The sequence below is a fragment of the Pristiophorus japonicus genome, chromosome 20 (genome assembly GCF_044704955.1).
Source record: "Pristiophorus japonicus isolate sPriJap1 chromosome 20, sPriJap1.hap1, whole genome shotgun sequence".
Taxonomy (NCBI): Eukaryota; Metazoa; Chordata; class Chondrichthyes; family Pristiophoridae; genus Pristiophorus; species Pristiophorus japonicus.
In genome coordinates this window covers 10,505,888-10,522,225 of record NC_091996.1, presented here as the reverse complement: position 1 = coordinate 10,522,225, position 16,338 = coordinate 10,505,888, and the positions used below count along the sequence as shown (strand labels likewise).

The 16,338-nt window shown below is 42.9% G+C and overlaps 1 protein-coding gene across 1 annotated transcript in view; it reads right to left on the bottom strand.

The window, feature by feature from the left end:
- Positions 1-4,021: 4,021 nt before the first annotated feature.
- qsox2 (quiescin Q6 sulfhydryl oxidase 2) overlaps positions 4,022-16,338 on the bottom strand; it is an 86,387-nt gene continuing 74,070 nt past the window's right edge. Inside the window, exon 12 of the mRNA XM_070863745.1 lies at positions 4,022-7,696. Within this exon, the coding sequence (XP_070719846.1) occupies positions 7,134-7,696 (563 nt within the window). The 3' untranslated portion in view covers positions 4,022-7,133. The remainder of the gene's footprint in view (positions 7,697-16,338) is intronic.

Genomic DNA, 16,338 nt, shown 5'->3' with positions numbered 1-16,338 from the left:
GGTTCTGGACTTCCCCAACATCAGGAACATTCTTCCTGCGTCTAACCTGTCCAGTCCCATCAGAATTTTATATGTTTCTATGAGATGCCCTCTCATCCTTCTAAACTCCAGCGAATACAGGCCCAGTCGATCCAGTCTCTCCTCATATGTCAGTCCAGCCATCCCAGGAATCAGTCTGCTGAACCGTCGCTGCACTCCCTCAATAGCAAGAACGTCCTTCCTCAGATTAGATGACCAAAACTGGACACAATATTCGAGGTGAGGCATCACCAAGGCCCCACACAACTGCAGTAAGACCTCCCTGCTCCTATACTCAAATCCCCTCGCTATGAAGGCCAACATGCCATTTGCCTTCTTCACCACCTGCTGCACCTGCATGCCAACCTTCAATAACTGATGTACCATGACACCCAGGTTTCGTTGCACCTCCCCTTTTCCTAATCTGCCGCCATTCAGATATTCTGCCTTCATGTTTTTGCCACCAAAGTGGATAACCTCACATTTATCCACATTATACTGCATCTGCCATGCATTTACCCACTCACCTAACCTGTTAAGTCACCCTGCAGCCTTTTAGCGTCCTCCTCACAGCTCACACCACCACCCAGCTTGATGTAATCTGCAAACCTGGAGATATTACACTCAATTCCTTCATCTAAATCATTGATGTATATTGTAAATAACTGGGGTCCCAGCACTGAGCCCTGCGGCACCCCATTAGTCATTGCCTGCCATTCTGAAAAGGATCCGTTTATCCTGACTCTCTGCCTTCTGTCTGCCAACAAGTTCTCTATCCACATCAATACATTACCCCCAATACCATGTGCTTTAATTTTGCACACCAATCTCTTGTGTGTGACCTTGTCAAAAGCCTTTTGAAAGTCCAAATACACCACATCCACTGGCTCTCCCTTGTCCACTCTACTAGTTACATCCTCAAAAAACACAAGATTTGTCAAGCATGATTTCCATTTCATAAATCCATGCTGACTTGGACCAGTCCTGCCACTGTTTTCCAAATGCGCTGTTATTTCATCTTTAATAATTGATTCCAACATTTTCCCCACTATTGATGTCAGGCTACAATTCCCCATTTTCTCTCACTCCTTTAAAAAGTGGTGTTACATTAGCTACCCTCCAGTCCATAGGAACTGATCCAGAGTCGATAGGCTGTTGGAAAATGATCACCAATGCATCCACTATTTCTAGGGTCACTTCCTTAAGTACTCTGGGATGCAGACTATCAGGCCCAGGTGATTTATCGGCCTTCAATCCCATCAATTTCCCCAACACAATTTCCAGACTAAAGGATTTTGTAAAAAGGGAGGAAAGGGAACAAAATATGGGCAGAGATTATGGTCCGAAATTGTTAAACTCGATGCTGAGTCCAGAAGGCTGTAAAGTGCCTAAACGAAAGAGGCGGTGCTGTTCCTCGAGCTTGCGTTGTCTTCACTGAAACAGTATAGGAGGCAGAGGACGGAGAGGTCAGAGTGGGAGTGGAACGGAGAATTAAAGTGACAGGTGACCGGAAGCTCGGGGGTCACGCTTACGGACTGAACGAAGGTGTTCTGCAAAGTGGTCAGCCAATCTGCATTTGTTCTCCCCAATGTAGAGACCACCACATCGTGAGCAGCAAATACAGTATACTAAATTGAAAGTAGTACAAGTAAATCACTTTCACCTGGAAGGAGTGTTTGGGGTCCTGGACAGTGAGAAGGGAGCATAATACATATTTCACAATAACTTGAGAAAATGTATGCATTAAATGGTGTCTTTATCTTTTACTGTACTCATTAAGAAATTCACTTGATAGACTCCACTTCTTCCTAAAGACTTGATATTTTTGCCAGAGTTGAGAGCTAAATTTGGATTAGAGTCTCTGAGCATGTGCAGTGGACCTAATTTCACAGGATACATTAGAAACAGTCATCGATACTGGTGGACTAGTTTGCTTTAGAATTTAGCATTTTCTGCTCAATAACTCAACTAGTTTCAGAAAAACAAGGATACATTTTAAATTCAAATTTATATTGTGCTTTTAAAAAGAGAATTAATTATGTACCTTTGAAGATTTTGTTTTGAGCTGTACAAACTTCAGAAAGTATATTAAGTAGAGATGGATAGAGTGAGAAAGGATCTTTCTTCATTTAGTGATCATTCACATTTTTAAAAAGACACTAGTCGAATGTTGAAGCTAATTATCTCAACTGTGTTTTATTGACAGCTACATACAAACTATATGAAAAGAGGAGGACACGTAAAGACCAGCTGGTCCATTGATTCTGTCCGAGCCTGATGGTCTAACTTTTGTATTACACCATCCCCCCCGCCCCCCCACCAAACACACTCCTGGTAAAGGCAAAACAAATGAAAAAGCCTCAACTCAATTTAGGAAAAAAAACTTTTGGACATTCCTCTTCAACACCTGAATGCTATCAAACAAGCTCCAGGACAGCATAGTGAGTGATAAGCTCTCCTTTAATTATATTGGCCACTCCAAGGAACACCCCATGCTTGCAGCAGGTATGCACTCAATGCACAGACCAGCAATTTGTGCCAGTGGTCAACAACAACTCTGCAAAAAGCACCTCCGAGCATCTTACCTAGTTCCATGCTTGACTAACTTACACTAATGTCCCCTGGTCCTCCCTAAACTTATAAAAGCTCAAACAACCTATTCACTTGGACCAAGTCTAAGCCTTTCATTATTTTAAAGACCTCAATCAAATTTCCTTGAAGTCTATGCTTTTCTAACATAAAAATCCCCAGCTTTCTTCACATATCCTGGCAAGAGCCCTTCAACTAGGTGGTTCCCTACATCGTGTCCCCCCCTCCACCCCACGGCTTTGTTTTAGCATGTGCCACTCTTAGTAGGGACATTCATAGAATAGTCACAGCACCGAAGGCAGCTATTCGGCCCATCGAGCCTGAGCCCATTCTCTAAAGACTACAGTTGATTTGGACAACACTTGTGTAAAGCCAAAGGAGATCAACTAGTTTTAAATAATTTTACTAACTTTTCTCATTTTGTGCCACTGTTCATTCTCTTTTGGGCAAACTTTGTGCTCACTGTGAAGAATGCCAGCGCTGCAGAGTGAACATGTTCTCATATTTTGATCTCCCAGTGTTATCAAGCTTTGCCCACTAGAACAGTAAAGCTCCCTTTACTGCATCATCATCACTGTGCCAGGCTGAATCTATCCCACTTCCAACAGCAACAATTCTCTCAACCTCTGGGGAGGACTGATCACATGGTGTAAATTTTGTGTTGTGGACCAACACTCCCAACAAACTAGGCCAAAATTGCTCAAATTAATTTTTCTAAGCTGAACAGCATTTCCTACATTTCAACAGTGACTACACTCCAAAAGTATTTCATTGGCTGTAAAGTGCTGAGGCGTCCGGCGGTTGTGAAAGGCGCTATATAAATCCAAGTCTTTCAAAAGTACTTTGAGGCTGTAAAGTGCTTTGGGACGTTCTGAGATTGTGAAAGGTGCTATATATATGCAAGTTCTTTTTTAGTACAAGCCATTTATCATTGAATTTAAACAAATGGTTTGAAACTACCTTAAGGAGGCAGCTCACACCATTCGAGCTGCAGTTTAACTTTTATTTTGTTTTTTTATTTTAAATGTTATCCGACTGCCTTGTTGGCTCTTTGCCAGGAAGATTTGCCCAGTATTCAGGTGCCTGGTGAGTGCAGCTATGTGTATGTGTGTAAGAATTCATGTGCAAAGCTGGGTCTTCTCTGGCCAGAGTGAGATAAAGCGAGTACGACTCAGGTCTAAAGTCCTACATTCCTCAGACCACGTACTGCTCGCAACCCTTTACCTATAGTAATAACGCACCTCAAACTTCTCCCATTGCTCATTTTGTGGGGCAGATATCTGGGAGCCAATCATTTCACTCAAAATGCCCAAGGTCCACTTGCATGTTAAGAACTGGAGTGAAGAATTTCACAAGTGCATCACAGCTTTAAAAAAAAACTGAGTTAAGAGCTAATCTGTATGAATACAAAGACTTAAGAGTTCATTGCAGAGTAATTTATTTCAAATAGGATGAAGTTTCCTTCAATTTCTCAGTACAAAAGATTGCCTACAATTTCTCCTAATGAAAATACACAGCACTGACTGACATTTTTATGGCAGAGTACAATAGCTTCAGTAAACTGGACAAGGCAGCTACGAAAAAATAAATTAATTAAATCAGGCATCAGAAACATTTTCAGAGTGAAAGCAGTTTTCTGACTTAACAAATGGTATTCCGTCTGTAACAATGGAACAGGACAAATACTGAATGGAAACTTCTTCCAGTGGCCCAACAGGACCACTGGAGAAGGTTCAGGCAGGTTTGGAATGATACTTTACCGGATAATACTGCAGGTAATTCTACTGAACAGCCATCAGATCCTTCAAATTATTTTTTTGAGCATCGTTTGGCTTTAAAAAGGATGGAGAGGGGAAGGAAATGCGAGGTAATTGGTCCCTTCCTCCACAAAGTTGGACAAATATTTAACACATATACACACACACACACACACATTAAAATTCAATGGGAACATTCTCTGCCTGAAAGAGTCTGTAGACTTGCTGGCATTAGGTCTCAACCCATGCTGCAAGCATCACAATTTGCCCATTTCATTGTAAAAATGAAAAAATAGAAAAACTACAAAAAAAACAAGGTCCCTTTGCTGAAGTATTTGAACACATTTCAGGCAGTTGTATGTCAGACTATGGCACAAGTCAGATTTCAGAGTGAGCCCCTCCTCCTGTCCCACAAATACCCTGGGGAAATGTGCCTCAACGCCAACAGTAATCTCCCTATTAAACTATTGCACTAGTGTAACATTAGACACACCCTTACCCTTATGGCCTCTCAAGATTAGGCAACTACATTTGTAACAAATCGAAGGACATTTAAAAAAAAAGGCGGCTCTGTTTGAACAGTCAGTGGGCAACCTCATTTAGTAAGACAGCCTGGAAAATATGGAACTTAACACTATTAAACAAAGGCCATTTCAAACCTGGGTAAAAGGGCACATTGCCAGAATGGATAACTCTTGGTCAGTGGACTCGGGCCAGCCAGTTGAGCAGCGACAGGAGAGTATCTGATGTCACCAGAAATATTTCCGTGCGCTTAAAAGTAATTAGCTGTAGCGCCAGGCAAATCCTGATCGGACACAGACCCCTCAATTCCTTGCAGGCAATAGACAGGCAGACAATTTCCGACCCTGTTCAGCACCTTTGTGATACAAAATGCATACAAAAACGATGGAATTGCCACTGCAGTGATGCATCAAATCTTTTTCACAGGCAGATGTGCACGGCTTTGGCTAGTACAGGCTCCATTAGGGATATGGCCACAACTATTTGTCAAAATAATCTATCACTTCTATTTCAGGCTAGTTTTTTTTTCTGGAGCAACATTATTTTAGCATTGAAAAAAATATATCTTCCAAAAATATAAGCAAACAGTTCCAGTGACTCCGAGGCTGGTGAAGAACTAGAAAGTTGAACGGTCCTGGCTGGTGTGGCATTGTCACGTGTAAAATAAAAGTGCATAAGCATACAATGAATGTGCTTGATTCAGCAGGTGGAGCTATTGAAAAAGCGGCGATTATATATAACCAGAATGCAATGAACTGGTCAGATCAGACTTAAAACAACTGTGTTCAATCCTTGTCCGATCACAAAGAACATGTACACAAGATGGTGCAGAGAGAGCAAGGAGGTTAATGCTTGGTGTAAAGGGGATGAGCTACGGAGGAAGAGTAGAGAAGCTGAAGCTCACAGTCTCGAAGGTACAGGGTTAGGACATTAGACGCAGAAAATAGAGGTGGTTCTGCTCAGCATTGCCATCAGGCTATGAATAAATAAAATGACTTTTTAAAAAGATTGTGTTGACACCAAGGGTGGGTGGGAACCTCACTGTGGTCTATTATTATAATACATTGCACAAGTAAGGTAAACCTAGATATCACTTCAAATTAGGGCTAGAAATGTAGAAGACACATTTAAATGAGTGAAATATAAATCTGAAACAGATATTAGGAAGGATTGCTCGACTCAAGAATGAAGAATCTTTGAAATCATCGGTCAGGCAGGGTAGCAGAGGCAAGCACACTAGGAGCATTCAGTATGCAGGGGCATGCTATAATTGGAGTTGGAGCACCAGAAGGATGAGCTAGATGTCCACCTCCCATTCCCAACTCGCATGCACCAGCAAAGTTCCAAATTCAGTCCCCATCTTTTTTTTTTAAAAAACTTTGTTGACCTCAAAGAGGAGGGGATGATTGGCAAAAGCACCAAACACGACATAAGAAAAAACTTAACGTGGCCAATGGTTAGGATCTGGAACCTACTGCCCGAAAGGGTGGTGGAGGCAGACTCAATCATGGCTTTCAAAATGGAACGGGATAAGTACCGTAAAGAAAAAAATTAGCAGGGTTACGGGGAAAGGGCAGTGGGGGGGGGGGGAACTAAGCTGAGGTGCTCCTGCAGAGAGCCGGCATGGGCTCGACAGACGGAATGGCCTTCTTCCGTGCTGTAACCATTCTATGATAAGAGGGGAGGTTGGGGCGGGAGGTTAAGAAAGAAGGGTGGGAGGAAAAATTTAGGGACCCAACTATCAATTGGTCCGACAGGATTCGGCTAGGTTCAGTACCATCCTGTCCCCACACCACCCAACCCACCATAGTTGAATAAGCCAATACTTATTGTCAAGACATTACGTGCAAAGAATAGGTGCTTGGGTGAGGTACCAGTGGGTGCTGGCCCCATGGAATCGTACCACAGCAAGAATCAGCAGGAGTGCAGTGGAGAAAAGGGGAAAACTCAGCTGGTGGGGCATGATTGAAAATTCCTTGTAAAAGGCAGCTAAGCAATCCAAGCCCATTGCTCATTTTTCTTATTGCCCAAAGGAGGTGGAATTGCTGCAAAACAGATTCACAATTGAGTTAGACATTAGAACTAAACTTACACTGTACACCATCATCCAGACCGAAAGACAAAAAAAATATGGTGAAGGTGTGATCTGGAGAAAACAAAAGGCCGGCCAATATCCTCACCAGGAGACTACCTATGCTGCAGAATACATGGAGCCATTTTCCTTCTGCAGCACAGTTGAAAATTGTCTTAAACGCAAGGGCGGACATGTCTGGTTTTCCACCTTTTGGACCTCATTTGGAAGTAGAAATACATTATCATTAGGAAAAAACAGGAGGCTGCATACAACACGACACAAAGGCTCATGTCCACATTGGAAAATCCGATGCCAAAAAACGAAACGGATTGTTTAAGCTCTTTCAGGTTGGTCGATTCCTGATCAAATGAAATTCTTTTCAGGTCAGCCAGATCCCCCTTTTCAGGGTTGGTCAAAGCACTGTGTCGTGAGTTTGGAGCTAGTTTCTGGAGATTGGCTTTTTGCTCCTTGTGGCCATTTTCCAGCTGAGGTGGCACTTGTTCTTTACCCTGGTTTCCATTACTTTCTAGAGCTGTATTCGCTGCTTTGTTGGCTTGCGATGCATGTTCACTATATTTGTAGGAAATGTTATCCACACTGTAATGAGACTTCAAAAATGTCAGAACTTCCTTCTCCTTCCAGGTATGGAGGCCTTTGATCTCTTCATGACATGTGGGACAGCGATCTGGAGTAGGCCATGCCACTTTAGGGAACGTCGGATCCTCACTTGGAGCACCTAAAAGCAAAAAGAAAGCAAATCAAGAGTTAAATATGGTCACAAGTCTACAGATTGTTTCGGAAATGGATGGCATTAAATATTTAGATTAAACTCAAATATGAAGTTCTTTACCAGGTTTGCAGTCTTTTTTCTTCAAAAAACATAAGTTAGCTAATGAATCAAAAAGGTTTTACACCACCTTGTGCCACTGATGAGCTATCCAATCAGGATACAATCTCAATGCTAAAGACCCAAAGCAAAGAGTTCATCAAGTAGTAAATGGGGTTGTGTTGGATGCATGAAGAATCATCTGCATTTGACCTGGTCACATCGAACGTTTATTGTAATTTTAAGTTGGAATTCACCATCACACACCTGTTTGCCATTTCTTTTCTCCTATTAATATTTCTCCTGTTAATATTTCTTCAGTACAATCACATCTCCAAACTCAGCTGAAACCGGCATCTTTCCCCATCGTTTTAAATAAGTTTTAATTCACCTCAATTTCTCTCAGCCTCTGCATCACTTTTGGCCTCAAGGTCAAACCCTTAAACTGGCCCTCAGACATTTGCTGTGTATGAATATTTTTTTGTACTTTATGATGGCCTCATCCCTTTTTATTTATTTTTGGAAACTAGTCGTAGTCACAAAACTGTTCATTTATAGGCGCGTTAAGGATTTTTCTTGCTTTTTTCCCCCTCCCATCAGCTGTAATCAGATCCAACATCCACCTGGCTGCCACTCGGATTAAAATTTACAAGCAAACAGAGGTAAACAGATGGATTTCTCTTACCTTTACTATTTTCTATTCATTTCTGGGGTGGGGGGGGGGGGGGGGGGTGATTGAATCACAAATTTGCTGGAATGGTCATAATATTACATAGCCAAAGAACAGGAATCAACTAATCACATGCTCAAACTCAGCCTTGAAAAATCACTTAATGCGATGGAGGATTGAGCACCTGGACATCAGTTGCACTTTGCACAGGGACTGATTTATTCTTGGTCAGAAAAACAACATTTTCACTACCCTGCGACTTGTGCAGAACTGCAATACTCTGAACAACAAATCGTACATGCAGTAAGCTTTGGAACTTTGCTGCTGCTGATGTCTCACCCGATCACTTGTGTTGTCCGTTGTTAAAATTCCATCAATATGTAACATTCACCCTTTTATAGGAGCCGTTCTCACACTGACTAAACTATGTCCATATGAATTTTGACTTTAAAACACCTGCATAGATTATTAAAGCCAGTGTGTTTCTTGGTACCACCACAACTTGAAATATACTGCCTTCAACATCGAAAAGTACCCCTGTAAGACAACAAAATGGACACTGAGCCAAAGCAATAGGTATTGGGAGGTTGTAGGGAGGAAACCCAAAGCTTGGTCAAAGACATGGCTTTTGAGAAGGGTCTTAAGGATGAGGAGAGTGAGGTGGAGGGGCAGAGAGATAATTCCAGAGTATGGGGCCTCGGCAGCTGAAGGAATAGTTGCCAATGGTGGAGTGAAGAAGCTGGAATCAGAGGGATCGAAAGTTCAGGAAGGGGGTTGCAGGGATTAGCGGAGACTAGAGATAGGGAGGAGACGAGATGAGATTTCAACACAGAAGAATTTTACATTTGAGGCACCAAGAACCAGAGGCGGTGAAGAGCCAGCCAGACTTTTGGATAAGGGCAGCACAGTTCTGGATGATCTGAAGTTTAGAGGTTGGTGGATAGGCGGCCAGCCAGCAGAGCATTGGAAAAATCAAGTCTGGAGGTGACGAGACACGGACGAGAGCTTCAGAGGCAGATGGACAGAGGCCGGTGAGGTTACAGGAGTAAAGTAGGCAGGCTTTGTGATGGAGGAGAAGATAAGGGGGTCACAAGAAGCACTGGTTGGGGTCAAAAAGGACAGAGGTCACAAACAGTTTGGCTCAGCCCAAGACAGTGGCCGGGAGGAAGATGGAGTCGGTGGCAAGAGTACAGAGTTTGGAGTGGGAGCTGAAGACAATGGCTTCTTTCTTCCCCAATGCCTCGACAGAGCCAGATGTTACATCATGGCAATTGCGGACGAATGACAGCAGCATGAAAAAAAAAGTAAAGCTCGTGTGTCCCAAACACAAGTCACACTTTCTACAGCAAAAGCAAATACTGAATCATGTACAGGCTCGAGGGGCTGAATGGCCTGCTCCTGTTCCGACATGTGGACAGCATTTCAATCTGTCCTTTTGCATTAAAAACATTTGAAAGACTGGTTTTGAAATGCTCATTGTCATAGTGGGAGAGAGCAAAATACAATGAGCTACTCAGTCTAAATTGGCCATTAAAAATGTTCCAAGAATATTACAGCTTCTTGCTCAGCTCAGGGAGGTGTATGATGGACACGGGCTTTCCATCTAACAGCCACGCACAAAACTGAGGAAAGCTACGGCACATGGGTAGAGTGCACGTGAATAGAATTTAACTTCAATGGAACTTGTTCTGAATGATGTGGTGTATGTCTGACCCAGGGCCAAGCTCCACGTCACTGCAGATATTATAACCCCTGGCACAGCGTGAATCATTCTGACTCTGAGGAGATGACCACCCACATAAATAGTAATAAATTGTTCAACCTTTAAAGGCATAAATGCAATACATTTTCATCTGCAAGAAATGGAAACCATCCCTTGTACTTATATAACCTCATTTGCGCTGAGAGGTATTCAATGAGTCACTGAGGTGACTGTCCACTACTCTATTTACCATTTATACCCGGGCCACAACATATGACAATATACCAGAGGCTATACTTTTACAGTGCAGAAAAGTTTTATTTATCTGAATTAATCCCTCATTTTGATGCACGTGATGGTAAAGGTTATACAGGAACTGGATATAAACACAAATTCAAAATCAATGTTTTTAGAAAAAAATTAAAGCCATCCAACTCCTGGTTTCTAAAATGAGAACGGCTAAGTGCTGAAAGTTTTATGCACACTTAGTGCCCAAAAGGTACGGTCTGACAGATGCATTGTTCAGCTTTAACTGCCTCCTCTACCAGCTGTTTCTTTGAAGCCTTTTTTGTATAGGCCCTGGGCCTGGTTAACAATTCATTACAAACAAGTAAAACAAAACCAACTGGCTCCTACTTTGTGAGCTGTGAATGAGGGATTCTCCCTTTCACTGGTTATGGTCGACAGATGACAGGTTGTGTGTCATAACTCTCCAGAGAAGGGGTGGAGGGGGGGGTAGGGTGGAAAGGGCTGGATTTCAAAATGTGACTGGAGACATCAAGTGGGAGAGGTCGCTGTGGCACCCGAGAGCCAAACAATTAGTTAGAAAAACGCAAGGGACACGCAAGTCCTGCACTGCTTATAGTGGCAGTAATAAAATAAATAATGGGTCTGGGAGGACTTAACCTACATATCCCTCCACCCCACACCACACAAAACAGACTGCTATTCAGTTGCACGGGCAGAAGCACACAAGTAGACTCTACAAGTCGACCAGTGTAGCTGCAGCTGCAGAGGACAATTAATTTGTGCACACCCCTGCTGTGGTGTTATTGTACGTGTGTCAGTATCAATCATTGTTCTCGCCATTTGGCCTTGTGTTAGTAAATGGGACCCATTTTATGGATCATTACACAGGCTTGGGTATTCAGTATATGGTATAGATAGGGAAAAATATATATGGAATAAAACTGCAGCAACAAAGCCCGAATGGACAGGCCACGCTGCCCTCTAAGGGTGGCCCTTCACAAAACGAAGACGACCCATCTGTATCGGGCTGCAATAATTCAGAAATCCACATTTCAGAAGTTGCCCTTCCCTTTCTACTTCGACATTAGCAAAACAGCACTTAACAGTCCACTTGCATTCAAGTGGTAATTGAATACAACTCATAGACAATGATCTCACTCAACAATAGAGCTGCAGAACAAAACCCACAATTTACATATTACATGTTTACAACACCACAGTATGTGCATGCAGCCAGGTTACGTAAATCATCGCAGTCCCCTAATTGAAAGTTCCCCGATTATTCCAAAAAAAAATGTTGGTTGCGTGACACAAGAAAACATTTACAACCTGCATAAATTAACAGCACAACCTTGCAGCACATGTGGTTGGACAGCAAAACTCTCGACAGCATGAAATCACAGAATTACACAGCACAGAAGGAAGCCATTCGGCCCATTGTGTGTGCTGGAAAGGCTAAAAACAAAGCTGTTCAGACTAAACTCAGTTATCGCAAAAGGCACTGGAAATTGTGTGAAAGTTTCTTGGTGATTTGATCAAGACGTGCTTGCTGGAATAGTTATTTTCTGGTGAATTTCAGTAAGCATTTGCATCAGAAGATCTGTTGCATTACATTACTGATAAGCCATCTTGCTCCTCTCCCGAGTGTGTTTACAGCAGACAGATCAAGGGCAATATCTGGAGTAGTGACTTCAAGAATAAGAACTAGTTTTGCTAAAGTGATTATTGGCTTCCTTTCCTCTCATCAGTTTCAGTTCTCCTCTCAACCCTTTTCTTTGACCTTGCATTCTTCTCATGAGAGATCGCCATTGACTGGAAGGTAAATCGCACCACGCATGCACAAACATAGAAACATAGAAATTTATAGCGCAGAAGGCGGCCATTCCGGCCCATCGTGTCCGTGCCGGCTGACAAAGCACCATACAGCCCTTGATCAGCAGCCCTAAAAGGTTGCATATAAACCTATGAACAATGACGGAAAGGCAAAGAGCACCCAGCCCAACCAATCCGCCTCACCACAACTGCGACACCATGACACTAAAACATTCTACACTCCACCCCAACCGGAGCCATGTGATCTCCTGGGAGACAAAAAACAGATAAAAACCTAGGTCAATTAACGGAGAAAAAAATCTGGGAAAATTCCTCTCAGACCCATCCAGGCGATCAAAACTAGTCCAGGCGATCACCTTGGTTATATTCTATTCCCTGCAGTAATTACAATTATATCTGCTCTGTCCAACAAAAGGTCATCCAGTCTAATCCCAATTACCAGCTCTCGATCCGTAACCCTGCAGGTTACTGCACTTTAAGTGCCCATCCAACCATCTCTTAAAAGCGGTGAGGGTTTCTGCATCCACCACTCTTCCAGGCAGCAAGTTCCAGATCACCACAACTGTGTGTAAAGAAGCTGCTTTACACACGCTCAAATCCTTCCACCTACCACCGTAAAACTATGCCCCCTCCACCAATGGAAATAGACCCTTACTATGTCCAGACCCCTCTATTTTGTACACCTCAGTGAGGTCTCCTCTCAACCTCCTTTGTTCCAATGAGAACAAACTCAGCCTATCCAATCTGTCCTCATAACCAAGATCCTTCATTCCAGACAGCATCATAGTAAATCTCCTTTGCACCCTCTCTAGTGCAATCATGTCCTTCCTATAATACGGCGACCAGAACTGCACGCAATACTCCAGCTGTGGCCTAACCAAAGTATCATACAATTTAAGCATAACCTCCCTGCTCTTATATTCTATGCCTTGACCAATAAAGGCAAGCATTCCGTATGCCTTCTTCACCACCTGGCCTGCTACTTTCAGGGATCTGTGGACAATCACTCCAAGGTTCCTTTGTTCATCTACATTATTAAGTGGCCTACTGCTTAATGTGTATACCCTTTCCTTATTAGCCCTCTCAAAGTGCATCACCTCACACGTATGAATTAAATTCCATTTGCTACTGCTCTGCCCACCTGACCAGTAGATTGAAATCCTCCTGCAGCCCATGACTTTCCTCTTCATTACCAACCACACAGCCAATTTTAGTGTCGTCTGCAAACTTCTTAATCATACTCCCTATATTCAAATCTAAATCGTTGATATATACCACAAAAAGCAAGGGTCCCAGTACTGAGCCCTGTGGAACTCCACTGGAAACATCCTTCCAGTCACAAAAACATCCATCAATCATCACCCTTTGCTTCCTACTGCCAATCCAATTCTGGATCCAACTTGACACTTTGCCCTGGATCCCATGGGTTTTAGACTTCATAACCAGTCTACCATGTGGGACCTTATCAAAAGTTTTGCTAAAGTCCATATATACTACATTGTACGCACTACCCTCATCGACCCTCTTGGTTACCTCCTCAAAAAATTCAATCGGGTTAGTAAGACACGATCGTCCCTTAACAAATCCGTGCTGACTGTTCCTCAATCAATCCTCGCCTTTCCAAATGCAGATTTATCCCGTCTTTCAGGATTTTTTCCAATAATTTTCCCACCACTGAGGTTAGGCTGACAGGCCTGTAATTACTCGGCCTATCCTTTTCTCCCTTCTTAAACAAGGATACTACATTAGCATCCTCCAATCCTACAGCACCATGCCCAGATCCAAAGAGGACTGGAAAATGATGGTCAAGATCTCTGCTATTTTCTCTTTTACTTCGCTCAACAGCCTGGGATGCATTTCATCCAGGCCTGGGGACTTATCTACTTTCAAAGCTGCTAAACACCTTAATACTTCCTCTCTCACTATATTTATTCCATCTAGAATATTACACTCCTCCTCGTTAGCAGTATCTGCATTGCCCCCTTTCTTTGTGAAAACAGATGCAAAGTATTCATTAAGAATCCTCCCAACATCTTCCACCTCCACACAAAGATTACCATCAGGGTCTCTAATAGGCCCTACTCTTTCTTTAGTTACCCTCTCACTCTTAATATATTTATAGAACATCTTAGGGTTTTTCTTAATCATCAAAGGGCCTGTTGCCATGGTTGCATGGCATGGGACAGCATGTATAGAGTGTACCGCACCTGTCAAACAGGACAAATGGGGGCCAGTTATATAACCGTGCTACTCAAATCCTGTACAGTGCAATGGAGGGCTGGAAACCCAGAGTTACACGGGGGATTCTTGTGTTTCTCTCTTCCGAGGGAGGCTGTAGCTTGCAAGCATGCACTCGCTCAGAGTTCCATTCATCAATGTCTGAAAGCAGATTAGATTTTTTGATGTTAGCTGACCTGCTGGCTTTCGTCCAACATCAAAACAAGTTTGAAACTCAACTCCAGTTGAATCAACAGGCAGGCAGAGAATTTGTTAAAAGCAGAGCTTTGCACAGGCCTGCTGTTATACTGCAGTGGGAACAAGACTCAGTTTCACACCTCATGCACACTTCAGATGACTTCACACAAACTGCACTGCACAGGTTGCATCGATGTAAAATTGCAAGTGAAAACCTTGCATAAAGCTGGCTGATGAAAGTGCTGCCCTTTTGTTAGAATTTCTATTGAAATAAATCAATTCAAAACTTCCAGTTTTTATTTGCCCGGGTCACTTTAAAAACCACGAGAAGGGACCATGGTTTGAGAGAGATTAGCGGTTATGGACCTTGCAGAAGGACAGCTCCTCAGTCAGATAGGCAAGACCTTGGAATGACTGACCCGTATGCACTTGTCACTGTTGAGCGAATGCCGATCCCAACTAACGAGACTACCTTTTTGACTGGTCCACAAGATGTGGCGACACACACAGGCACATGGCCTCACCTCATCGCAAGCCAAACAAAAATTCACTGCTGCGAGTTCCACAATTCAGATTAAACCCCCTGTCCCAATTGGAGGAGAAATGGGGAGGCCGCCGCAGATGTCCTGCCTTGTACAAGTTTGACCCAAACAACTATGGAAATGGTGAGAAAGCAAGTGAGAAACAGGCAGGCTCTGTGCACCTCCCAGTGGCTGCATCTCGCCTGCACAGTTTTCTCCCCAAAGATTTGTTTCCTTAATTCTTAGTATTGGATAAACAGCGGATTCATTTAACGTTACTTTAAAATACAGGGAAGGTAGACGAGTTGCTGTTTTGGTTCAACGGTCTCAACATTAACCAAGCCATTTAATTCAAAGCGAATATTAGAATTCTAAAGACCTTCAGGTAAAGGTGCACAGATCCCCACAGAGTTAACATTCCGGCTCAGCTGTGGCATAAAAACACAATCTGCTAGTTTATTATGATGTCAGCCGTGTAGTGATTTGGACGTCAGAGCTACTCACCAAGGACTGGGCTGCAGGACTTTACAAAACACATTAGTCAAGGATGAGAAACCCTGGTACGAACACGTGCACACAATGACACATAGGGCCCAAGTTTCCACATGATTCGCGCCTGATTTTTTAGGAGCAACTGGTGGAGAATGGACTATTTTAGAAATCGCAATTCTCCACATTTTTTTTCTGCAGTTCTAGTCAGGTAGAACAGTTCTAGTTTAGAACAGAATTTTTTTTTCAAAAGGGGGCGTGTCCAGCCACTGACGCCTGATTTGAAAGTTTCCACAGTAAAAATGTACTCCAAACTAAAGTAGAATGGAGCCAGTGAAGATTTTTGTAGAACTGAAAAAACCTGTTCTACACATTAAAAAATCAGGCGCAGGTTACAAATTAGGCGTCCAGAACGAGGTGTGGGGGGGGGAGGAGGGAAGGGAACTCATTAAATTCGACAATAAATCCTTATTTATACTTCTACAAATATTATACAAATAAATCCAACCTGAATAAACATTTATAAGCCAAGAAAAGATTAAATAAACCATCTTCCTACCTGTGTGAAAGTGCTTCAGCCAGGGAGAATTCTGCAGCCGTTCGTGGGGGGGGGGGGGAAGAGAGAGAGAGAAGAGAGAGGGGGGGGAGGAGGAGAGAGAGAGAGAGAGAGGGG